At 41.2% G+C, this 27,479-nt stretch overlaps 1 protein-coding gene across 2 annotated transcripts; it reads right to left on the bottom strand.

Moving 5' to 3' along the window:
* Window positions 1–508: 508 nt before the first annotated feature.
* tlr18 (toll-like receptor 18) lies at window positions 509–27,392 on the bottom strand. 2 transcript variants are annotated; one of them, XM_034288688.1, is made up of 4 exons: window positions 27,240–27,392; window positions 19,071–20,069; window positions 3,366–4,548; window positions 509–1,656 (listed from the first exon to the last, which is right to left on the bottom strand). In XM_034288688.1, exons 1-4 carry the CDS (start codon window positions 27,263–27,265, stop codon window positions 1,222–1,224), a joined length of 2,643 nt encoding a protein of 880 aa, XP_034144579.1. In that variant the 5' UTR covers window positions 27,266–27,392; the 3' UTR covers window positions 509–1,221. The 2 variants fall into 2 exon arrangements, with proteins under 2 accessions (XP_034144579.1, XP_019896317.1); XM_020040758.2 differs by lacking the exon at window positions 27,240–27,392 and adding an exon at window positions 21,427–21,486.
* Window positions 27,393–27,479: the final 87 nt, after the last annotated feature.

The following is a 27,479-nucleotide window of genomic DNA, read 5'->3' on the forward strand; positions in this document are numbered from 1 at the left end:
GGGCTCGGGGCATAGCCAGGACAGGACAGGAGGTGGCCTTTAGCCACCTCTAATCCTTTTTTTTGGTTTCCCCAATTGGAGGCAGGTGTTGGTTATTGCCTCTAATTGGGGACCCTATTTAAGTTCATTTTGGTTTTGTACTGCTGAAGATTACCCACGTCACTGGTTGCTGCGTTTTGGTGTGATTTGTTTGAGTTTTTGCGTTTTCATTAAAAGGATGGATTATCTACCTTTCCTATACTCTGCGCCTGTGTCCTTCTCCTACCCCGACCGTGACAGGCTTCTTAAAGAAAAAGTAACAGGTCTGTGAGAGCTGGAATTCTTACTGGTTGGTAGGTCATCAAATATTTGTCATGCAATAAAATGCAACTTCATTATTTAAAAATCATACAATGTGATTTTCTGGATTTTTATTTTAGATTCCATCTCTAACAGTTGAAATATACCTATGATAAAAATTACAGACCTCTACATGCTTTGTAAGTAGGAAGACCTGCAATATCGGCAGTGTATCAAATACTTGTTCTCTCCACTGTAACTGCTGAAGACAGTAGCAGATATGTTTTAATTGTACATAAAAAATCTTGTCCGATAAAGTACAAGAAAAAGCCACCAATTTCATGGACATCGCTGCAGCATACAATAAAACCATTACCCCAAACATACTGCCATAACATCTAGGGAGTGTTTCTGAAAAGCCACATTTAGCTGACCTCCAGATATAAAATGCAATTGAACAAGCCTTTGATTTGCTGAAGATTAGATTTACAGTGAAAATATGTTAGAACAAACAACAATTGACCTCACAGGGTATCAACAAAAAAGATACCAATAATTTGGTTAGATCAGCGGGTTGTCAACTTCAGTTATTACAGTTATGTAACACAAGGACTAAATTTGGACACTGAATTTAATTCAATATTTTTTGTGCCCAGAAATAGGGGGAGTATAAAACGTGTTGACATTTCTGAAAAGTTGAACCAATATGTATGTACCCCACTTCCGCATAATCTATATTTTTAACTGTATAGTAATAGTTTGGTTTAAATTACAAACCTTTAGAGAATGCTTACGGAAGACCCTGTATTTCAAATACATCACATGTAACAGAAACATCTCCCATCTCTCAGGACTCTATACAGAGGACAAAGTACACCAGTGGCTTGTTTTTCCTAATTCCAGAGCTACGTGACTTGGTCTCTATCCATAAAACTGCACTTCTCACAGAAACACTGCATCCTCAGGGTCTACTTTTGGGAGCTCTGCCTCGCTCTTTAACTTTGGCATATATTTAGCTGGTATTCTTTCTTCCAGAGAGAGCTCAATCACAGACACCGTCTCCACTGAGGACACCATGCTGCCCCTACCACTGGCAGCATGCTGTCTAATTAGTGTGGGCTTGCCCAGGACACTCTTAAGCTGAGCCCAGAAGAAGGTCTGCTGTTTGTCTTGCTGGGGCCACTCAAGATACGTTTTGGTGTTCAGCATCTTCTTGAGTTTACAGTACTTGCTTGGCAGCGATTCAGGATCTATGGGCTCTTTAACCACCAGAATGACATCATTAAATGTCTTGCCAATGGCTCTTTGCTGTGCAAAGTAGAGCTCGTAGTTGCACCATTCACTATTTACAAAGTGGTGTGATAACACAAATATGACCTGGTTTTGGAAACAAAATGAAATAGGGTCAGAGTAAGGTCAAAGTAAATCCACAGTTTTATTCCACACCATTCCCTAAAAAGTTTGGACACTGCATAAAATGCATATAACAGAATGCAAGGATGTGAATATATTATTTTTTTGTGTTGCATCACTTCTTTTAACAATACAATTGCTGTAGTTTTGAAAGTGAAATGTTTTTCCATTCTTGCTTGATAAGGATTGGTAGCTACTCAACAGTTCAGGGTCTCCTTTGTCATATGTTTCGTTTCATAACGTGCCAAATGTTTTAAATGGGTGACATGTCTGGACTGCAGGCAGGCCAGTTTAGGACCCAGACTATTTTACTATGGAACCATGCTCTTGTAATTCATGCAGAATGTGGTTTGGAATTGCCTTGCTGAAATAAACAAGGCCTTCCCTGAAAAATACATTGTCTGTATGCCAGCATATATTGCTCCAAAACCTGTATATATTGTTCAGCATTAATGTTACCTTCACAGTTGTGAAAGTCAACCATGCCATGTCCAGTAATGCACCCCCATACCATCACGGATGCTGGCTTTTGAACTGTGCACTAAAATCAAGCCGGTCCCTCTCTTCTTTAGCCTGGAGGACACAGCGTACATTATTCCAAAAAAGTACTTCAAATTTTGTTTTGTCAGACCACAGGACAGCTTTCCACTTCACCTCAGTCCATCTTAAATCAGCTCTGGCCCAGAGAAGGTGGTGGCATTTATGGATCTTGTTTATATATGGTTTCATATATGTTTTGCATTTGTGGATGCAGCAATGTATTGTGTTCATAGACAGTGGTTTTCAGAAGTGTTCCTGAGCCCATGCAGAGATGTCCACTACAGAATTGTGTCTGTTTCAAATGCAGTGCTGCTTGAGGACCCAAATATCACGGCCATCCAATAATGTTTTTTGTCCAAGATTTCTCTGGATTCTCTGAATCTTTTAATGACATTATGTACCATAGATGATGAGACACCCAAACTCTATTCAATTGTACATTGAGAAACGTTATTCTTATTTTCTTTCACTATCAGCCTGCGCAGTCTTTCACAAAGTCATTACTTTTGAAAGACTCATCCTCTATGGGATGCTCTTTTTATACCCAAGCATGTTATTGACTTGTTTTCAATTAACCTAATTAGTTGTTACATTCCACGTGATTTTTTTATTGCATTGCACAACTTTTCCATTCTTTGTTGCCCCTGGCCCAGCTTATTTGAAACATGTTGCTAGAATATATTTTTCAAGAAACAACAACATTTCTCACTTTCAACATAGGCTTTGTACTATTTTCTATTTAATATATGGTTTAAATTATTTGCACATCATTGCATTTTGTTTTTCTTTACATTTTACCCAGCCTGCCAACTTTCTGGAAACAGGGTTGTACAAGCTGAAACAAAGTATACAGTGAACATTCTGTTTTTATTTTTATTTTCCTTTAATTTTCAGGGACTCCCAACCCTGTTTAGATGGTGACCAACAGTTTGATATAAAAAACTATGTTTGCAGAGCCACCATATAAAATCTAAAATGTTTATAGCCAATGTTGATTATGTTATTGTTTTCACTGATTTGTTATAATATTATAATTTGAAGAGCTCTTTAGTGGCTACTGGATGTTATTCACATGACAATGTTTCTATGAATCATAAAAAAATAAATACATATGAATTTATTATGTTCCTAACCTTTCTGCTGCTTTCAATATTTTCAATGATGTTGTCGATTATCCATTTTCCTGGCATGAAGTCCCTTTCATGTATACAGAGTCGATAGGGGGGTTTATTGTTCTCCAAGCAGGGCAACAACTGGTCCCTAACCCAATCTGCATCTGGATGGCTGTAGGAGATGAAAGCGTGGTATTCATAGACCTGTGATCCTCCATATGCTCCTTGCTGATGAGCCCTATATTTGGCTCTAAGTATCTGATATGTGGCTTTGGTGTACCAGGGGATATTGAAAATGTAGCAAATAAACACCAGCACTAAAACAACAACCGCAGTTGTGGCCACACAGATCACGATGACCAGTCTGATGTCGCAGGCTACATTCCCTGGGAAAAAATGGGCCACTGCGGTATTAAGCAGAGCTTCTGGATGGTAGCATTTGTAGTTCTTTGGCCAGTCAGTGATGTTGATCCTCCTCTTTGAAATTGTGTCCTGGATAAAGGCATGGAGGTCACAGGTGCAGTGATAGGGGTTGTTTCCTGCTGTCAGTCGAGACAGTTTGGGCATGTCCTGGAAGGATCCAATGCTGATGATTCCAAAGGAGTTCCCATCCAGAGCTAATGACTGCAAAGAGTGACTTTTCCATCCAGAGGGGATAAACTTAATTTTGTTCCCATTGAGCCAGAGTTCTTTGAGGGTCGTGGTCTGTTGGAAGTAGGCCATGTCCAGCTGGTCCAGGTCACAGTAAGAGAGGTCCAGGAACTGTACTGTGGTGGGCAAACATTTTAGGGCACCACTTTCAAAGTGGTTGTGGTGAGCAATCAACTGGGTGATGTTGTGCAACCAGTAACAGTTGTGACTCTCCTTAGCAGAACCCAGCAAGTTATTGCTAACATCCATGACTTGTAATTGCTTGAACTTACTGGTCAGGGAGGCTAAGTCTCTAAGACTGGTCAGTTGGTTGGTGCTGACATTGAAGATAAAAAGAGCTGGCATGTTGCCCCTGTAGTTGCATCTCTGGTTGAAGATGAAGTTGTTCTGCAGGCGGTTGTTTGAGATGTCCAAAACCTCCATGCCACCCATTTCAAGCCATGCATCACAAGGCACTGAGTTGAAGTTGACATTTTGAATGGATAGCAGTCGGATTTTGTTGAACCATGTGAAGCGCCAGTCGAATCGCAAGATGTCAGGATTACTGATATGCCTGAAAAGTGATGTAGAAACGTTCAAATGTGTTGAAAATGTTCAAATAGTTTGTGGTTCATAAAAGTATATGGCACCAGATTTAAATGTATATAAATATACACTCAAAACCTGTATTTTTTCCATATTTTTGGTTGAAAGGTCTGCAGTTTTGTTGTAATTTAACAGAGGGAAAGTATGGAGATTTCTATCAAAATGTTGTAAACTTGTAAGTAGCGAGTCACAAATATATACTGCGAATCACAAATATGTAATGCAACTGTCAAATACAAATCACAGTCAACAAATATGTGCATACAGTTTCACAAACAAATGTCAAACACAGAAAAAAAATAATTAATTAACAAAAACTAAGTAGGATTAGCAAATAAATAACTATGAGTTGCTCCACATATTTGTGAGTACAGGTACGACAGTTAATTTCGTAACTCCGGTTCTATGAGTGGCGCGTCACCCATAGGGGCTTCATTCCTATTGGTTTACCCCTTTGCCAATAAGCATTCACTGAAAATATATATATATATGCAAATCACACCTGTCATGGCCATCTGCCCCACGGCTATAAAATAAGTTCTCACTCTCTGCTCAGTCTCCCGACATAACTTTCTTTACGAGAAGAGCAGTCAGTGACAGGTCAGGGCATGAACCCTATGGGCGACGCTCCACTCAGAGAACTGGAGTTACGAAAGTAACTATCGTTCTACTTTGTGAAGTTTTGCACATAGGGGCTTCGCTCCTATTGGTTAAGAGCAAAGCGAGCGAGCCCAAGATATACTCCCTGTCGGCCACCAACCTCACCAAAGAGACAAGTGCCCAACAGGACAGCTCAGGCACGGAATACCAACCACGCCACTGAGTTGCTTCCATCCCGATCAACCCTTGGCACACACGTTTGCGCACTGATAAACAGCCCCAAACGAATATCCACACGGCACCAACCCATCCGGCACCTCCTCAATCAGTAAAAATGTAATTGGAGCGTCTGAGGCCAGCCAAAAAACACGGCGCACAAGCAGACGCTCAAGCACACAAAATGCTAGCGTCCAACCAAATAGCTGCACAGGCAACCTGGAGCATTGGACGGAACCATGTCAAACACACCGTCCCAGCCGCTCAACGGACATAATTCACATTCCAGCCTCAGCCACACTGTGCACTGAGTGAGTCAGCGTACCCGCAGCAGCGCAAATGTCCTCCACTCCCACGCCCCTGAACAGCGTGGAGTGTGCCCAAAACCCCCTAGGCGTATGAGTAAAAATCACTGTAGACTGCATACTTAAACCTTTCTCATGAAGAAAAAAGGAAGACTGAGCAGAGTGTGAGAATCTCTTTTATAGCCATGGGGCAGATTGCCATGAGAAGTGTGATTTGTATATTTAAATTTTCAGTGACTGCCTATTGGCAGAGGGGTAAACCAATAGGAGTGAAGCCCCTATGGGCAAAGCTTCACGAAGTAGAACATATTTGTGAGTCGCATTTTACAGATCAGTTTTTCCGATCCAGATTAGGACCTCCTTAGTTCTGGTTAAAGTATATTTTAAACATAGGTTTAAAACATACTTTCAAAATTACAAAGCTCATAATTACTTGTATAAATAAAGTGTTGGATAATAAATATGATTTACGTTTACACAGTTTACAATTCAGCATCACTTTAGGATGTATGTTGTCGATATCTACAGCTGGACTTTTATTTTGGAACAATAAACACAAACAAGACTTTGAACAAGACGTCAAGTGAACACTGTTAAATGAGAGTTTAAACTTTCAATCACCCAGGTACCAAATTGTATATCGCCCGTCTGTCTACTCTGTCAAGTCACCAAATAAACAATGCAACATACACCAATCCACATTAATAACTATTAGCCTAACAGTTAAAAATACGTAGATCTACCAAGGCATAGATCAATCAAATTTATTTATAAAGCCCTTTTTACAACAGCAGTTGTCACAAAGTGCTTTACAGAGACCTGGCCTTAAACCCCAAGGAGCAAACAACAGTAGTGTTGAATTTCAGTGGCTAGGAAAAACTCCCTAAGAAGGTCGAATTTTAGGAAGAAACCTAGAGAGGACACAGGCTCAGAGGGGTGACCAGTCCTCTTCTGGCTGTGCAGGGTGAGATATTAAGAGTCCAAATGGAATAATAAATACATTTCTCTGGGCTAAATCCAGAGTCTATTTGATTTTAGACTAGGTCAGAAGTATGACCAGGTGGACAAGGACAGGGACAGCAACGGGCCCCCCCAACCAGGTAATCCGCAGGTGTGGACCAGGACCTCATCTCCTCCTAAAATCTAAAACTGGAGGAGACTGAGAAAAGTTAGTAGTACATCCCTCATATCCCCCAGCACAATAATATAGCAGCGTAACACCTTGGAACTGAGACGGGGGGGTCCGGTGACACTGTGGCCCTACCCGGGGGAGGCCCCGGACAGGGCCCAACAGGCAGGAAATCAATCCAACCACATTGCCAGGCATCAACCAAAGGGACACCCACCAACCGCAACCCCCCTGAATGAGGGCCGAGTATTGCTAGCAGCGTACAGCCCAATTGCACAAGTGCGCAACAGAGAGTCAACAACAAGCCAGTGACTCTGATGAGCTAACCAGCTAATATTATGCTACTGCATACCAGAGGTAGTTAAAAAAAGCAGCATGCTAGCTCTACATTGCGCAAAGCTTACTACTTTAGCAACCAAACATCCTTATACAGTAGTTAATAGTGTTAATACCAATATTATTGTCTGAATGCTCCCCTTGGTGCTTCAACACATGTACTGACAGACTAGCAAGAAACACTAATGTTACTTCATACCCCATCATTCACAATTCTCTTTCATCATTGAGATTATGTGTACGTCATCAACAATTTAAGGAATCAAATAGACGGAGGTCACCTGATAAGGGGCAAGACTGCTTAGCAAAAGACATGGTTTGGATAAGACCATGCATAACACCATTTTGAAAATTGTTTGCTTCCTTACAATCAAAGGCTTGCATACATTATTTTTCCAAACACCCAAAAGAGATAATAACAACAAGGCAGGTGAAGCAAAGGAGAAATGTCCTTCAAGAGACACTGTGCAACCAGACAATGTCCCATTGGTGGTAATCCAGGAGAGGCAGCTGCTGTCTTAGGTCTACAGGTAGAGCCCTTCAATGTGATTTGAAAAAATCTATACCTTAACCAGACCTTACCTGGAAATATTTCTGCACTATTAGCATGAGTCTATAATTTGTGTTATTACAACAATTTCCTCTCAAACACATGTTCCAAAGGTTGTGTTATACCACAGGGCCTGAATCTCAACCTAGTGATCAGTTTAAAGCTAGTTAGTGTTCTCTGGGGTAAAGATATCTTAAATACACAATGTATCTTCAGAGGCACACATATGGGGCTCTATTTTAATTCTAATGTACAGTGCAGTGAAAAGCTATTTTCCCCCTTACTGATTTCACACTGAATAGTTTAAGATCTTCAAACAAAATGTAATATAAGTCAAAGAGAACCCAAGTAAACACAACATTGTGTTTAAATTATGGTTTTATTTTCTAAGGGAAAAAAGGTATCCAACACCCACTGGCACTGTATGAAAGTTATTAGAATTTTCAAAAGGATTTAGATCTTTAAGTAAAACCTTCATAAAAAAGTATAACAGAAATTGTTTTGTTTTTGAGAACTTCTCAGATAAAACCCTGAAAAGTGAAGCCAAAACGTCTCGATCGCCCCCTGGTGAGTGGTCCCAGTATAGGTCATAAACCCCGCCCTCCCCATGTTATTCAATGGGACGCGAGACCAACTAAACAATTAAATTACCCTTCAAATATCTTTTTTCCGAAGCTGGTTTCTGTCATTTACTGTAGTTTGTATCACGCTAATGTAAATTCAAGAGTTTGTTTTTAAAATAAGTTGGTTTTTAGTTAGTTATTTAATGCTCTAAAAACGGTGGTGTGACGTCGTGATTCAAAGCTGTGATTGACAGCTATCTGAGCCGAGGAGCCACTGAATCTTCGGAGGACTGAGGAGATTGGAACTTTACATTTAATCTCTAAATTTCTATAAATGATATAATTTCACACGGACATAATGGTTTGTTCTGCAGTACATTGTGCTAACCGATCTGGCATTTCCAATCGATCTTTGAATTTTTTTCGGTAAGTTAAATTTATAAGCTATTTAATTAGTAAATAAATGTAATGGGCTAGCTAACGTTAGCTAAAAGACAACAAGCCTCGTTAATAGCCATGTTAATAGCTAGCAGGTGATCGTTAGCTAGACGTTACCAATTATTTTTGTATTAGGCCTATTCTAAATTAAGGTTAAACATGATGTAAGTTAGGCTATAACATATCGTCTAGGTTTAACAAGCAAAGGTTGTACTGTACTTGGACTTGCGATTGACGGTATGCGCATTCTGCGAGGGAGAGTGTGGGGCCATTGATTTTGCGGCTTTACGGCTTTACTTCCTGCTCGCTACTGTGCATAACTACTGCGCAGAACTGGTCCCAAGATCGCTATCTGCGCAGACGCAAGTCCAAGATGTCAGCGCCTTATCGGGACACTGGCGGCTTCAGTTTTCACCAATGGAAAAGAGCGAAAGGGCGTCGTCCATTTTTTTTTTACAGTCTATGGATAAAACCTTCACAAGGTCTCACCAAAAATGTCCTTTGTGCACAAAAAAACAAATTACACAAATTCGCCTTATTCACCCACGTCACTTCCTTTAAACCAAAACGAGGCTGCGGGTTACGGAAGTAACGTTAGCCTGCCCATCTGTCATAACTTTACCTACATTGCCGCCGCATTGTTGTGTTCCCAAACGTACATCTTCAAAGAGAAAGAAATCCTATACAAGTCAAACATTCCATCGTTTCCCAAAAGATCCTGTATTTTGCATGGATTCATAATATAAGAGGAGATCCCGGTCGCCATTTCAAGGTAAGATATTAACATTAGTTTACGATGCTAACGTTAGCCATATTTATGTTAACTGTCATAGAGATAGCTAGCTAAACCTTCTGGCTAAATAGACATGACTTGATTAGCCACGAACCGGTCCTTTTTAAGTTATAACAAGCGAAGGGCTGATTCGGGGGTAACGTTAAGCAAGTAGTTGCTTTTTTTACTAGCCTGGTCAGCTAACGTCCTGCCGTGGGTAGCGTGTCTTACAGCAAAATATAAACAAGACGTGATCTGTGCCTGTTTATGATAATAACCATTGCTAATCTAGACCATGTTAAGCACACAACTACGTATAAACAGTGGATAAACAACAAGCGTATTTGTTCTAGCAGTGGCACCACTCCGCAAACCGAGCAGTTTATCCACAGTCATGATACCTGAATGTTGTAAGGTGCCTCGTTTTTTCGAATTGAGCGAAAAGACCTAGTTCTCACACTGACTGTCTCGCTCGTCTTGACTGTCGGCAAAATAATTTATTGTTAACACTCAAAATAACAGTCAGGCTGGTGTGGTTAATATATCTTAACAATGCTTTGCAATGTTGTCACGTCCTGTTGTTTTATCTACCTAACAAGCTAACTTCAACAGTAACGTTAACTAATGCTGATTTCAGAAAAAAAGCTGTGATCGTCCGTGCATTACCTTCCATGTCGTGCACATATCCCTAGATCCAGTTGCTGTATCCTTTAAGCAAAACAGCCCGGGGAATCATGCAGTCCTTATTGGCCCATTTTTCGACATAGTCCACTGTTATGTTGGGAAGACATGAAAGATTTGATGTCCACAAAGGTATCGCCTTGATGATAGACGCCCGCTGCTGCGCTCTGTCAATGAACTTCCGGTTAGAGTGTACCCCCCAGCCTCGTTTTGGATTTCAAGATGGAGGCGCGGTGAATAAGGTCCATAAGATGTGTAATAAACAACAGCTGTGTTACATGTGCTATGAGTGAGAATAACTGTTATTAATCATGTATTGTAGAAGTAGTTAGTATCCTGTAAGCGACATCAGTGTAGTCAGGGCTATGGTAATCATGTATTGTATATGGGAAGGTTGCTGATCTGGTCAAGCATAATATTTACTACTCTTATGTGTATGGGACTGTGGTCTGAGTGAAAGTTCCTGATGGATAAGACAACACGGGCTAGATGTGAACTTCCTGTTCTCTGGGACAAAGCACTGGTGTTGCATGAAACATTATCCTAACCTTTATGATGCACATGTGCACTGTGAGCACTTGTGCACACAAACATGGGTCTTCCGTGGGTCAAACCTATGGAGTTAGATGTGTCTCAATATTTGTAAATATATATAGAACATCTGTGCGTATATTCATCACAACTCACAAATAAAAATTGTAAATGTGAAACAATCTTTTGTAAAGAAAAACATTATCTGTAAATATGTAAACATGTTTCACAAATATAAATAACATTTGTGAAAATGTAAAAACATAAAAACAGTCGCTTAAAACGTACAAATCTGAATTTTATATTTACAAATTTTTGAGACACATTTTCCTTCGGTCGACAAGTTCTCGTGCGTGATTTCAGAGGGCTCGCTTGGTGGGTCTAGCGGAAAATCCGGACTGGATCCTAGTAGATTGAAGTCTATAGGTAGCTAGGACACGTTTTTCATGAAATGTGAGTATAACATTTATTTGTATAACAATATTTTCAGCAAATGACTGCATCACCAATGGGTAATACAACGCCAAGCGTGTTTTCGACTTCAGGCAACTAACTTAAGCACAGTTAGCCAGCTAGTAGGCTACTGTTGCTTAACTAAAGTAATGAAGCCAGGTATCTAACCCCACCGTGCGACTGACTAGATAACGGTATGTTGACTTACACAGGTGCATTCTTTTCATTTAGTATGAGTCTTGCACATAGTGCTAACTTTAGTTGTTAGAAAAGGAAAACTGCATGCATGTGTTAGTCCTCAGAATGTGTAAGTACAGAGTGATAGTACACCAACATCATGGTTCACCTACATCTTTAGTTTGTTGGAAGCATATGTTGCAAGTATTGGTCGCCACTTGTCAACCTTTTATCACACATCCAATTACAGATTGAATTATATTTACTGCACAACATTCAGTGCACTTCTGGCTTTCGCAGGTTATTTGAGAATGGTTCCCAAGATGCTTTAAATTTAAAACAAACTGGAATATTGGATAATTTTATCAGGAGTAACCCTTAATATAATGTGTTTGTATTTCTCTTTGTTTCCCTCCTACTGTAGCTTGTGTCAATGTCCTTCAATGTCCCTCTCACTAAACCTCAAGGAAATAGGTGAACACTTCAGTTCCTTTGCAGTATTTTTAGAATGACATTCACTACTATTCAAAGTGTTAAATTTACTAAGTGCATGAACTATACTGAAGTGATCTTTGCTGACTTCTACACTACTTGAATCTCAGTGTTCTTACCATTGATTTGATACTGCACAAAAAAGATCCATTACACTGCTTCTCTGTCCTGCTTTTTTCAGCAACATGTTTTAACGACCATCCTCTTTGCCACCACTACCAAATGTATGTCCCGTCATTGAACTCCTAAAATAATCTGTCTCCAAGTCATCAGGGACTAAGGATTATTTCTCAGAGAGGAGACCATAACATAAAATATACTGTATAGTTACTAATATTGCTTTTATTTATTTTTTGTTATGAACCATTTCTTTGTTTGACATCACGTTGTCAGTATGACTGTATAAAATACTTTGTATTTATTAAATCCCCATGAATTCCATACCATACCATCTTCTTCCGCTTATCCGGGGGCCGGGTCGCGGGGGCAGCAGTCTAAGCAGGGATGCCCAGACTTCCCTCTCCCCAGACACTTCCTCCAGCTCTTCCGGGGGGACACCGAGGCGTTCCCAGGCCAGCCGGGAGACACAGTCCCTCCAGCGTGTCCTAGGTCTTCCCAGGAAGGCGTTCCGGAGGCATCCGAAACAGATGCCCAAGCCACCTCAGCTGACCCCTCTCGATGTGGAGGAGCAGCGGCTCTACTCTGAGCTCCTCCCGGGTGACCGAGCTTCTCACCCTATCTCTAAGGGATCGCCCAGCCACCCTGCGGAGAAAGCTCATTTCGGCCGCCTGTATCCAGGATCTTGTCCTTTCGGTCATGACCCAAAGCTCATGACCATAGGTGAGAGTAGGAACGTAGATTGACCGGTAAATCGAGAGCTTCGCCTTGCGGCTCAGCTCTTTCTTCACCACGACAGACCGATACATCAACCGCATTACTGCAGAAGCTGTACCGATCCGTCTGTCAATCTCCCGTTCCTTCCTTCCCTCACTCGTGAACAGGACCCCTAGATACTTAAACTCCTCCACTTGAGGCAGGCACTCTCCACCAACCTGAAGTGGGCAAGCCACCCTTTTCCGACTGAGGACCATGGCCTCGGATTTGGAGGTACTGATTTTCATCCCCACCGCTTCACACTCGGCTGCAAACCGTCCAAGTGCATGCTGAAGGTCCTGGCTTGAAGGGGCCAACACGACAACATCATCCGCAAAGAGCAGAGACGAAATCGTGTGGTCCCAAAACCTGACACCCTCCGGCCCCTGGCTGCGCCTAGAAATTCTGTCCATAAAAATTACGAACAGAACCGGTGACAAAGGGCAGCCCTGCCGGAGTCCAACATGCACAGGGAACAAGTCTGACTTACTGCCGGCAATGCGGACCAAGCTCCTGCTTCGGTCGTACAGGGACCTGACAGCCCTTAGCAAGGGACCCAGGACCCCATATTCCCGAAGCACCCTCCACAGGATGCCACGAGGGACACAGTCGAATGCCTTCTCCAAATCCACAAAACACATGTGGATTGGTTGGGCAAACTCCCATGAACCCTCCATCACCCTGTAGAGGGTATAGAGCTGGTCCAGTGTTCCACGGCCTGGACGAAAACCACACTGTTCCTCCTGAATCCGAGGTTCTACTATCGGCCGTATTCTCCTCTCCAGAACCCTGGCATAGACTTTCCCGGGGAGGCTGAGAAGTGTGATTCCCCCTATAGTTGGAACACACCCTCCGGTCCCCCTTCTTAAAAAGAGGGACCACCACCCCGGTCTGCCATCCCAGAGGCACTGTCCCCGACTGCCACGCGATGTTGCACAGGCGTGTCAGCCAAGACAGCCCCACAACATCCAGAGACTTGAGGTACTCAGGGCGGATCTCATCCACCCCCGGTGCCTTGCCACTGAGGAGTTTCGTAACCACCTCTGTGACTTCAGCCCGGGTGATGGACGAGTCCACCTCTGAGCCCTCCTCCTCTGCTTCCTCAATGGAAGACGTGACGGCGGGATTGAGGAGATCCTCGAAGTACTCCTTCCACCGCCCAACGACATCCCCAGTTGAAGTCAACAGCTGCCCACCTCTACTGTAAACAGCGTTGGTAGGGCACTGTTTCCCTCTCCTGAGGCGCCGGATGGTTTGCCAGAATCTCTTCGAGGCCAGCCGATAGTCCTTCTCCATGGCCTCACCGAACTCCTCCCAGGCCCGAGTTTTTGCCTCCACAACCACCCGGGCTGCAGTCCGCTTGGCCTGTCGGTGTCCACCACCGGATTCGGGGATTGCCGCCTCGACAGGCACCGGAGACCTTACGGCCACAGCTCAGAGCGGCCGCTTCGACAATGGCGGTGGAGAACATGGTCCACTCGGACTCAATATCTCCAGCCTCCCTCGGGATCCAGTCGAAGCTCTGCCGGAGGTGGGAGTTAAAGATCTCTCTGACAGGAGACTCGGCCAGACGTTCCCAGCAGACCCTTACAGTACGCTTGGGCCTGCCGAGTCTGTCCAGCTTCCTCCCCCGCCATCGGATCCAACTCACAACCAGGTGGTGATCAGTTGACAGCTCCGCCCCTCTCTTCACCCGAGTGTCCAAGACATACGGCCGCAGGTCAGATGAAACGACAACAAAGTCGATCATCGACCTGCGGCCTAGGGTGTCCTGGTGCCACGTGCACTGATGGACACCCTTATGCTTGAACATGGTGTTTGTTATGGACAAACTGTGACTAGCACAGAAGTCCAAGAACTGAACACCGCTCGGGTTCAGATCAGGGGGGCCGTTCCTCCCAATCACGCCCCTCCAGGTGTCACTGTCGTTACCCACGTGGGCGTTGAAGTCCCCCAGTAGAACGATAGAGTCCCCAGTCGGAGCACTTTCCAGCACCCCTCCCAGAGACTCCAAGAAGGTCGAGTACTCTGCACTGCCGTTCGGCCCGTAGGCACAAACAACAGTGAGAGACCTATCCCCAACCCGTAGGCGCAGGGAAATGACCCTCTCGTTCACCGGGGTAAACTCCAACACATGGCGGCAGAGCTGGGGAGCTATAAGCAAACCCACACCAGCCCGCCACCTCTCACCATGGGCAACTCCAGAGTGGTGAAGAGTCCATCCTCTCTCAAGGAGTGTGGTTCCGGAGCCCAAGCCGTGCGTAGAGGTGATCCCGACTACCTCTAGTCGGAACCTCTCAACCTCACGCACAATCTCAGGCTCCTTCCCCGCCAGCGAGGTGACGTTCCACATCCCTAGAGCTAGTTTCCGTGTCCAGAGATCGGGTTGTCTAGGCCCCCGCCTTCGACTGCCGCCCGATCCTCTCTGCACCGGCCCCTTATGGTCCCTCCTGTGGGTGGTGAGCCCACGGGAGGGCGGCCCCATGTCGCTCGTTCGGGCTGGGCCCGGCCGGGCCCCATGGGGAAAGGCCCGGCCACCAGGCGCTCGCGAACGAGCCCCAACCCCGGGCCTGGCTCCAGGGTGGGGCCCCGGCTGCGCCCTGCCGGGCGACGTCACAGGACACAAAATCTTTTCCATCATTAAGGGGTTTTTGAATTCAAATTAGTAATTACATAATGGAGTATCCTTATATTCAAAAATATAAAATGCCTGATGTCATCCTCCATTCACTATTGTCAATGAGCAATTACAGTTCAAAAGTTTGCATACCCTTGGAGAATTGGTAATATATGTAAATTATTTAAAGAAAACATGGGTGTGCCGGCAAAACACGTCTTTTATTTCTCATGGGATTCATATTTAACTGTAGGTTATAACAGAATGGCACAATCATAAAACAAAACATGTCAATAAATAAAAAAATGAAATGACCCCTGTTCAAAAGTCTGCATACCCTCAGTTCTAAATACTGTGTATATCCCCCTTTAGCATCAATGACAGCAAGCAGTCTTTTGTAATAGTTGTCTATGAGGCCCCCGAATTCTTGCAGGTGGTATAGCTGCGCATTTGTCTTGGTAAAATGCTTCCAGGTAATGCAAAGTCTTTGGTCGTCTTGCATGAACCGCATGTTTGTGATCTCCCCAGAGTGGCTCGATGATATTAAGGTCAAGAGACTGTGATGGCCACTCCAGAACCTTCCCCCTTTTTCGACACTAATAGCAATTTAAAAAGCCACAGGTGTGGGAAATTAACCTTTAGGCCAAACATTCAAGGGTATGTCTTTTGATCAGGGCCATTTGGGTGATTTCTGTTATCATTATGATTAAAAAGGAGCCAAACAACTATGTGATAATACAAAGAGGCGTCGCTAGGATCATAATACATTCAGGGAACATTCAAGGGTATGTCTTTTGATCAGGGCCTTTTGGGTGATTTCTGTTATCATTATGATTAAAAAGGAGCCAAACAACTATGTGATAATACAAAGAGGCGTCGCTAGGATCATAATACATTCAGGGATCACATTGTCACATGTCCCCCAACGACACAAAGTACAGGGTTTTGAATGTACATGCGAAAAATTTCGATGTCGCTAGCAACGTCTACATTGCCATAAAGCGCAATTGGAATTACTAGATAAGTAATCAATAGACCAGGGGCTATTTTTATTTCGGTGTCCATTTGAGATCCAGGGCTATAGCCCAGGACGCCCAGGGATAATGACGCCACTGACTTGCACCACAACCTTTATTATTGTTGAATCTTGTGATCTGAACCAGACAAGTGATGCATTTTATTATTCAATAATTTGCAAACTAAAGTTGTATTATATCCAAATACACTAGTATTTGTATTAGTTAGACAGAGTAGAACATTTACCATTAAAATGTGTTAGCCAAATCAACTCTGAGATTAAGCTTACAAAAATCACATCCCATTTTCTAATCCACTCCACATGGTAATTGTAGTTAGCTAGTAAACTGGGCAGGACAGCACTTCTTAGAGCCACCATGTGGGAATCGTAGTTAGGCACTATCAGCACATTCTCAATCCAAGCCCGTGGTAACAGCTACATGTAGTGACTTTACGAGGGTTGGTGTACAGTAATAATCTTAGCACGGTTTTCATTCTGGTAGGGTTGGTACTGTATTATATTTAGCCTAAATCTTCGATCCACTGCATGTGATAATTGTTGTTAAATTGTTAGCTAGGGTTGGTATCATAGTTTAGTTTCACCTCCGATGTTACGTTTTATGCACACGTTACAGTCTTGTTTAGTAATTTCTGAAATACCTGGCTTTGGCTGTGAAGAAACTAGCTTCATTAGCATCTGGAATTAAAGGCAGTGACGGCTAGCTCATCTTTATCTCATCTAGATGACACTGTCTACAAATTTACTTAATTGAGTACTGTAGACCGTCTGGCAATATTCAATTAGTTAACTGGGTATTTGAAATTCAGCTGTGACCGACTTCCTTCTGACATGTTCTAAGTCAATGTGAGATGATTTTGCAGGAAAAGCGTAGAGTTGTTCGCGGGAAGAAAACAGTCTTGATTGTTTCAAAATAAAGGTCCACAAAATGTTTGAACTGTAGAAATTAATAAAATTCAAATTATAACTTTTTCACACAGGGCCAGTCGGTGTTAGACAATTTTTTCCCCTCAAGAAAATAGAATTATGATTTAAACACAATTTTGGTTTACTTGGAATTTCTTTGACTTACATTACATTTTGTTTGAAGATCTGAAACAATTCAGTGTGACAAAAATAATAGAATAAATCAGTAAGGGGGAAAATAGCTTTTCACTGCACTGTACATTAGAATTAAAATAGAGCCCCATATGTGTGCCCCTGAAGATACATTGTGTATTTAAGATATTTATACCCCAGAGAACACTAACCTAAATTCTGAAAGGCATTAAACTGATCACTAGGCTGAGATTTAGGCCCTGTGGTATAACAAAATCTTACATCTTACCCAGAATATGACAAAGCTATATTTTTGGGAAATGTGTTTGAGAGAGAGGAAAATGTTGTAATAACACAAATTATAGACTCATTATGCTAATAATGCAAAATATTTCCAGGTAAGGACTGGTTAAGGTATAGATTAATTCAAATCACATTGAAGGGCTCTACCTGTAGGTCTAAGACTGCAGCTGCCTCTCCTGGATTACCACCAATGGGACATTGTCTGGTTGCACATTGTCTCTTAAAGGACATTTCCCCTTTGCTTCACCTGCCTGATTGTTATTATCTCTTTTGGGTGTTTGGAAAAACAATGCAAAAAACTACATGGAAGCAAACAATTTTCAAAATGGTGTTATCCAAACCATATATTTTGCTAAGCAGTCTTGCCCCTTATCAGTTAGCCCCCGCCTAATTGATTCCTTAAATTGTTGATGACAAACACACATTTGAGAAAAATATTTCAGGCTGTACACGTAATCTCAATGATGAAAGAGAATTGCGAATGATGGAGTATGAAGTAACATTAGTGTTTCTTGCTAATCTGTCAGTACATGTGGTGAACCCCAAGGGGAGCATTCAGACAATAATATTGGTATTAACACTATTTACTACTTTATAAGGATGTTTGGTAGCTACAGTAGTAAGCTTTGTTCAATGTACTTTTTGTTAACTACCTCTGTCATGCAGTAACACAATATTATCTGTTTAGTTCATCTCAGCCTTGTTAGATCTACGTATTTTTAACTGTTAGGCTAATTGTTGTTCATGTAGATTGGTATAGATTGAGTTGTCTATTAGGTGACTTGGCAGAATAGACAGACAGGCAATACACAATTTGGTAGCTGGGTGATTGAAAGTTTAAACTCTCATTTGACATTGTTCAGTTCGTCAAAGTCAATGTTCATTCAAAATAAAGGTCCACACAATGCTGTGAGCTGTAGATATCAAAAACATACAGCCTATAATGATGCTGAATTGTAAACCGTGTAAACATAAATCATGATTCCATGACCAACGGATCTGTAAAAAGCAACTCACAAATATGTACCCGTACTCACAAATATGTGGAGCAACTCACAAATATGTAAGGCCACTCACAAATGTAATGCAAGTCACACATTTGGAAAATGCATGTTAAAAAAATCTATGGCATTCACAAAAATATGTTTATAAAATAGAAGAAATGTTACATTTATTTGCTAATCCTTCTTAGTTTTTGTTAACAATTATTTGTTTGGGGATTTTGACATTTGTTTGTGAAACTCTATGCACATTTCTCTTGACTGTAATTTGTATTTGACAGTTGCATTATGTATTTGTGACACGCAGTATATATTTGTGACTACTTACAAGTTTACAACATTTTGATAGAAATCTATCTCCATAGAAAAGTATGCTTACCACAGATCTAGTCTATCCAGTGCTAGGTCTTTGATGCTGGAGTTCAAGCCACTATCCACAAAGTTGGGCGAGCGAGCAAAGTCAATGTATTGAAATGTGAGATGTTTAATAGGGGTTACCTGTAGATTCAACAAAGCCATCCTCAAAAGGTTCTCATTGAATTTTCCTCTGTGGAAAATGAGCTGATGGACATTGATGTCTGGTAAGTTTCTGAAAATATCATCATCTTGCATATAGTACATAAACTCAAAGAGGTTTCTGAATTGGATTTGACTGAAAGTCTTACTGGCCAAATCTTGTAGCATCAAAGGCAGGAAATGTGGCTTCTGGTCTATGGCTATGTCAAACCCCATACTTGATGTCTGTATTGCCTTCAGACTACCTGGTTCATAGTAACTAATATTTGATGAGCATTTTATATTGAACTCCTGTAAACTAATGTTTTTTAAGGCCTGGAAGTCCCCTTTCCTTAAACCTTTGACCAAGGGGCCACCCATCGACAGGATTTGGAGGTGAGTGAAACTGGAGAAGACCTTATCTGCCAATTTTGCCTTAGTATAAAGGTTATTTGACATAAAGAGCCTCCTTAGATTATAAAGGGGCTGCAGGGCAGTTGCAGGGACCTCCTCTAAAGAGTTATTAAAAATGTTAAGATTCTCCAAGAGGGAATTGTTGTGGAAGGCATGGTCCTCAATCACAGAGATGTTGTTGAACTGCAGCTCAAGGACACGAAGACTGTGGAGTCTGGAAAAATCATCAGCATAAATGGCCTGAATTTCATTGTAGGAGAGATCAAGACTTTCAAGGGTAGAAGGTAGGAGATTCCATGGAACATGATCCAGTTGCTGGCCAAGGCATTTTGCGAAGCGGCCGGAGTCATAGATTTGACATGGGTTCCTTACATCATTTGAAGCAGTTTGTAGGGCATAGATTGAATGATGAGGCAGAACAAACCATGCAAAACCCAGTAGAATCATTATGTGCATGTATCTTTTGGATCTGTAAAGAAAGGGAAACATTTGTTTGAACAAATGACAAAATTGACAAGATACAAATGCAGCATTTTCTATGTCTAGAAGTGCCAACTTGATTCAGACGTGGACCAAGTACAAATAAAATGTATTTTTGTGTTTACTGGGGTCAATTTGAATTCTACAAATTACTGTGTTGCGCAATTGGTGTTTCCAACACCAGGGTTGTGGGTTAAATTCATGAAGTAGAAGTGTAAGTTGCTCTGGATAAAAGTGTCAGAATGCAAATAATTATACATTATTGAACACTATATTATACCAAAATATTGTTAATTTTACAATGTACATTAATTAAATTCCTGATATGAAGGATTATGATGCAAAAGGCCACAAAACCACTACATTTACAAAAACAAAAATTACTTGCTTTTTTTTTAGGAGTTCATGCTGCTAATATGACAGCTGCCATCGAACAACAACTTAAGCAAACATTTTGTAGCAGAAATTACATGTTTTTGTTTATATTTACATTTGTTTATTGGTGAATTCACACTTTTCCATGTTTTGGTTCCTACGTACAGATGCCCCCCAGCAGTTCATTCAATTTGTTCTATTTTATGGACTCCACCCTGTAAAAATATATTTGTATATTTACGCCTGAAAAAGAAAGATAAAAACCGAATTTAAATTTACTACATATCGTAAAATTACATTATTAAAATTACGTTGTTGACATCCCTTTATGAACTTTTTTAAATTTAACATTAAACTCATAGGCAAAATAAAGAACACACGTTATTGTGAGCACTATGCTAGCATGCAACCTATTTCTGTGGTGCTGCCATATAAAACAAACTCAAAGAAAATAATTCACTGTCCCAAGAATTACTAAGGGCAATTTATTTAATAATACAAAAGTCATAATAACAAAAAATGTTTAGCTGAACTCAACTTAATGTCTAGAGAGAGAGGTCTCAGTTTAATTCCAAATATTTCCAAACATGAAACCAGTATCACCTTATATTAATGGATTTTGACCGTCAGTGTTTTAAAATAAAAAATGAAACAAAACTACATTTATTAAAATTAATGAATTGGTCATACTTTTGCATGGCTCTGTATATGACAACATAAACGTAATAATAAAAAAGCCCTTTGCTTAACATTATTTACCTTTCACTAATAGTCTCCTATTTCCATCCTTCATTACCAATCACAACTAACAAAATTAAGGAGGGAGAAATACAATTTCTGTGTCTGGGGCCAATATTACATTTCTTGATTAAAGTCAATATAATAATTGGGAAACTTTTATCCATAGTTACATGGTTAAGTCCATGTTTACCCTCACTGTTATTAATAGAACAGGTTAAATAGTAACTTACTTGGTGATAAAGAATGGCCCGATGTGCATCTTTTAAATAGTGATATATTATTCTCAATATGTGTTCAATACCTGCAGATACAAATTCTTAACACATCTGGTATAGTCAGTCCTTGCATAAATAACTGATGTAATGACTTGTTTCTTATAACACTTGTGGCATTAGGAAGTGAAATTCTTAACTTTCCAAACTGAGATAGCAGAACTTGAAAAGGATATGTGAAATACTAAGAAGGCTGTTTCCAGGACACAGATTAAGCCTATTTCTGAACAAATATTTATGATGAATGGTGTTAGGGAAATTTCTGTAACCTGATAAAATATATTCTGAGTAAAGGACTGAGTTCCAATGTTTAAATGCATAGAGGAGTGTGGGAGAGGGGATCTGGGTTTTGTCCTAGGGGGCATTCTTGATTGGCCACGAGTAACTTTAGGGTTAATCATCTACCTATCAGTAGGTTGCTCAGATGCTTTAATTCCCCCTTAAGGGTTAAGAAAGTTAACCACATGAGGGAAGACACCATGTCCCTTGTGTCAAGCCCAGGACAAATAGAACAAAGGGTGTGTTTGGTTGACATGGGACAGAGGGGCAGCATCTTACCACACCCCCTTTTTCCCTCCTTAATGCATTTCCTATACTGATTTAGAGATTATTCATTGTTACTTTGTAACCTGTGTATTCTCTCCTTGCACATTTTAGAGTGGCCTTTTATTGTGGCCAGCCTAAGGCACACCTGTGCAATAACCATGCTGTCTAATCAGCATCTTGATATGCCACACCTGTGAGGTGGATGGATTATCTCTGCAAAGGAGAGGTGCTCACTAACACAGATTTAGACAGATTTGTGAACAATATAAGAGAAATAGGCCTTTTGTATACATAGAGAGTCTTAGATCTTTGAGTTCAGCTCATAATAAATGGGGGCAAAAACAAGTTGCGTTTATAATTTTGTTTAGTGTAATTATATCAATATCATTATGGAAGTCTACACCTGACTGGCACATCTCAACTGTAAATGCAAAAACACTTTGCAGCAAAAAAACGACATTTTTTTAAGGGGCTTCACCCTGTATCTTTTTGAAGTAGACCCGGATCACATGATCCAATTCCAGGAAATTAAGATGAAAATGAATTACACTGATAAGCTATCATCTCAAAACAGCGTCTTTCGCAATGGTTATGCCCTGGTTTACAATTACAACATGTGATGGAGAATGTTTTACCTGCTTGAGCACAATGGGTACATTGTTCCAAGAATGCTGTTGAAAAATCTATAGTGAGGGAAAACATTTATTGATCCCCTGCTGATGTACATTTCCCCACTGACAAAGAAATTATCAATCTATAAAAAAAATTCAGAATAACGCAAAAACAATCTATAAATTGATTTGCATTTTAATGAGTGAAATAAGTATAAGATCCCCTCTGCAAAACATGACTTAGTACTTGGTGGCAAAACATTTGTTGGCAATGGTTAAATTACATGCATTCTTCTGGATGTTTTTTTGGTTTTTCTGTCTCTCACTGTTCAAATAAACCAACCATTAAAATTATAGACTGATAATAACTTTGTCAGTTGGCAAACGTAAAAAATCAGCAAGGGATCAAATAATATTTTCCCTCCCTGTAATTACCTAGCATGCGATGTTGCCCTTAGTCTGAAGTTCATGCTTTATGTATAATGTAGGACATTAAGTAGTACGCTCTCGCAAACTAAATATGAATCTTCAAAGTCATTAATCAAATTTGCAAAATTGGGCTTGAATAATGTAACAACAACATGTACGGTCTGCCTACCCATCCCACAGTCAGACCAAAATATCCAGCATAGAGACAATCATAGAAGTAATTGTCTCTGAACGGACCTTTAGGTATTCTAAAACACAGACAGATTTTCCAGTACTTCCAGTATACCTTGTTTGTCAGGCACATTGCCCCATTTGTCTCACGTGCTGAGACACTTAAAACAAGGAACAAGAAAGAAGAACTGTGCTGAACTGTGTAGCCTAATGTTACAAAGACATTGGACTGGCCAGAGGATGGATGTTCAAAGGGAACTTCAGCAAGTTAACAACAGTATTGTCACAAGTTATTAACCATATTAAATGGAATGAGATGGAGGTGAGAGTGGAGAAGAGGGTCAGTGTGTTAGAAACTGGACCCAAACAAATGATATAGACTAAGTCACTGGAGATGTTTTCAGCTGTTCTTTATTCAGATATATGCGTGTCTCGAAGATGTTATGATTATTTGCTCATCTCTCTCTGGAGAGTGAGATGCCTATATACATGAATGGGTGTGAAGAGTATCTGTGTTTGTATGTGTATGAATTAGTACTCTGCACTAAAGGTGGTCATGAACTTCTCTGTGTTGTGTTTTACCATTAGTCTATTATGCTAGATAGACAGCTTAGCTGTTGTTGTTTTCCACTTGTTTTCCACACCTCAAAATGGTAGTTTAGTTTCTCATTTTCATGTCATGAAGCTAGAGTTGTCTTACATGAGGTTGGTTCAACTTGTGTGTAAATGTTTCCTGATTAACAAAAGTTTAACAGCCATACAATTTCGAATAACCTCTTACAAAAGTAAAGCAATCCCACAAATAAAAATTCTCAGTTACAAATAAACATCTAAGCATTTAAAATACATAAGGCAAATATCTGAACCAGTTTTATTTTTGTAATCATCATAACTTGTAATCATCAATTCATGACTTTCTATACGCACTGTATCGATTATGTACATGTTTTCAATATATTAAGCATCTTTACCAAAACGGGAGGTTTAAAAAATATACACTCACCTAAAGGATTATTAGGAACACCATACTAATATTGTATTTGACCCCCTTTCGCCTTCAGAACTGCCTTAATTCTACATGGCATTGATTCAACAAGGTGCTGAAAGCCTTCTTTAGAAATGTTGGCCCATATTGATAGGATAGCATCTTGCAGTTGATGGAGATTTATGGGATGCACATCCAGGGCACAAAGCTCCCGTTCCACCACATCCCAAAGATGCTCTATTGGGTTGAGATCTGGTGACTGTGGGGGCCATTTCAGTACAGTGAACTCATTGTCATGTTCAAGAAACCAATTTGAAATGATTCGAGCTTTGTGACATGGTGCATTATCCTGCTGGAAGTAGCCTTCAGAGGATGGGTACATGGTGGTCATAAAGGGATGGACATGGTCAGAAACAATACTCAGGTAGGCCGTGGCATTTAAACGATGCCCAATTGGCCCTAAAGTGTGCCAAGAAAACATCCCCCACACCATTACACCACCACCACCAGCCTGCATAGTGGTAACAAGGCATGATGGATCCATGTTCTTATTCTGTTTACGCCAGATTCTGACACTACCATCTGAATGTCTCAACAGAAATCGAGACTCATCAGACCAGGCAACATTCTTCCAGTCTTCAACTGTCCAATTTTGGTGAGCTTGTGCAAATTGTAGCCTCTTTTTCCTATTTGTAGTGGAGATGAGTGGTACCCGGTGGGGTCTTCTATTGTTGTAGCCCATCCGCCTCAAGGTTGTGCGTGTTGTGGCATCACAAATGCTTTGCTGCATACCTCGGTTGTAACAAGTGGTTATTTCAGTCAAAGTTGCTCTTCCATCAGCTTGATTCAGTCGGCCCATTCTCCTCTGACCTCTAGCATCAACAAGGCATTTTTGCCCACAGGACTGCCGCATACTGGATGTTTTTCCCTTTTCACACCATTCTTTGTAAACCCTAGAAATGGTTGTGCGTGAAAATCCCAGTAACTGAGCAGATTGTGAAATACTCAGACTGTCCCGTCTTGCACCAACAACCATGCCACGCTCAAAATTGCTTAAATCACCTTTCTTTCCCATTCTGACATTCAGTTTGGAGTTCAGGAGATTGTCTTGACCAGGACCACACCCCTAAATGCATTGAAGCAACTGCCATGTGATTGGTAGATTAGATAATTGTATTAATGAGAAATTGAACAGGTGTTCCTAATAATCCTTTAGGTGAGTGTATATATATCCCAGACTGCATCTATAAAATGGATGCTCTTATGTTTTTCTGACAGATGGTATACCTGCTTCATGTATTGGGGCAAAGTGACAAGGTGAGGAATCAAGTGACAAGGTGGGGAACATTGACCTAATGAGCATTTCTGAAAAGTCACCCCAGGGTAACAATACGGATTAAGTGTGCATATTATATAGAGTATACAGGTTGCATATTATATAGAGAATACAGGTTGCATATTATAGAGAGAATACAGGTTGCATATTATAGAGAGAAAAGGAGAACAAAAACAAAATAAAAAACAACTTCTCATTTAACTGATTTCTAGCCCATATACATATAGACAGATCAGCCATAACATTATGACCACCAGCCTAATATTGTGTGGCTCCCCTTTTTGCCGGCAAAACTTGACCCCTCAAGGCATGGACTCCACTAGACCTCTGAAGGTGTGTCGTGGTATCTGGCACCAAGAAGTTAGCAGCAGATCCTTTATGTCCTGTAAGTTGCGATGTGGGGCCTTCATGGATTGGAATTGTTTGTCCAGCAAATCCCACAGATACTCGATTGGATTGAGATCTGGGCAATTTGGAGGCAAAGTCAACACCTTGAACTTGTTGTTGTGTTCCACAAACAATTCCTGATCCATTTTTGCTTTGTGGCTGGACGCATTATCCTGCTCAAAGAGGTCAATGCCTTCAGGGAATACTGTTGCCATGAAAGGATGCACATGGTCGGCAACAATGCTTAGGTAGGTGAGACATGTCAAAGTAACATCCACATGAATGGCAGGACCCAAAGTTTGACAGTAGAAAATTGCCAAAAGCATCACACTGCCTCCGCCGGCTTGTCTCCTTCCCATAGTGCATCCTGGTGCCATGTGTTCTCCAGGTAAGCAACAACTACAAACCCACCCATCCATGTGATGTAAAAGGAAATGTGATTCATCAGACTAGGCCACTTTCTTCCATTGCGCCATGGTCCAGTTCTGATGCTCACGTGCCCATTGCAGGCGCTTTCTGCAGTGGACAGGGGGCAGTAAGGGCACCCTGACTGGTCTGTGGCTACGCAGGCCCATACGCAACAAACTGCGATGCACTTTGTGTTCTGACACTTTTCTATCAGTACCAGCATTAACCTTTTCAGCAATTTGAGCTACAGTATCTTGTCTGTTGGATTGGATAACATGGGCCAGCCTTCGCTCCCCATGTGCATCAGTGAGCCTTGACCGCCCATGACCCTGTCGCCGGTTCACCTCTTTCCTTCCTTGGATCACTTATGATAGGTACTGACCACTGCAGACCGGGAACAACCCACAAGGCTGCAGTTTTGGAGATGCTCTGACCCAGTCGTCTAGCCATCACAATTTGGCCCTTGTCAAAGTTGCTCAGATCATTTTTCCTGCTTTTAACACATATACTTTGAGGACAGAATGTTAACTTGCTGCCTAATATATCGCACCCACTGACAGGTGCCATGATAACAAGATTATCAGTTTTATTCACTTCACCTGTCAGTGGTCATAATGTTATGGCTGATCGGTGTATCAGCTGATTTCATATGCTTACACTAATAACAAAAGTGGCTTATATTTTTCTCCTAGTCCCTTGAAAACACTTTTGCGTAGAATTTTCCTTAAGGAATGTCCAAACATGTTTGATATGTGTGAACTTATCAGGTAGCTTAATATGACTGTTGAATATAATGTAGGTCATTTGACTTACTGACAGTGCCAGGGGCTATACCATCTCACTACTCTGAACATCAGGTATTTCAGATGCAATAGACAGACAGAAATTCAGAACTTACCTAAAGATGAAAGATGAGTGGAACATTCCAGCTTTAGTTGCCAGTTTTCAGGCACTCGTTCGGTGTGTTTGTTAGTGAATGTTTTTAGTTAGTGAATAAGACATGAACAATAAATGTAAGCCATTCAAATCTGTTATTTCTCCTCTGCTCCGTGTGTACACGCTCAGGAATGTGGTCACGAGGGGAGTTATTCCTTTTCTTCCTGGAGGCGGGAGCGTAACCATTAAGGACAGTCAGGGT

The sequence above is a fragment of the Esox lucius genome, chromosome 20 (genome assembly GCF_011004845.1).
Source record: "Esox lucius isolate fEsoLuc1 chromosome 20, fEsoLuc1.pri, whole genome shotgun sequence".
Lineage (NCBI taxonomy): Eukaryota > Metazoa > Chordata > Actinopteri > Esociformes > Esocidae > Esox > Esox lucius.

What these genes read in the sequence shown, in the direction of transcription:
- tlr18 (XM_020040758.2), bottom strand. Translation starts at nt 21,455, where the DNA reads ATGCACATCGGGCCATTCTTTATCACCAA. An exon ending in CTGGATAGACTAGATCTGTG is followed by an intron (nt 4,549 to 19,070) that starts GTAAGCATACTT and finishes ATCACTTTTCAG; the next exon opens with GCATATCAGTAATCCTGACA. An exon ending in ATATTGAAAGCAGCAGAAAG is followed by an intron (nt 1,657 to 3,365) that starts GTTAGGAACATA and finishes TTCCAAAACCAG; the next exon opens with GTCATATTTGTGTTATCACA.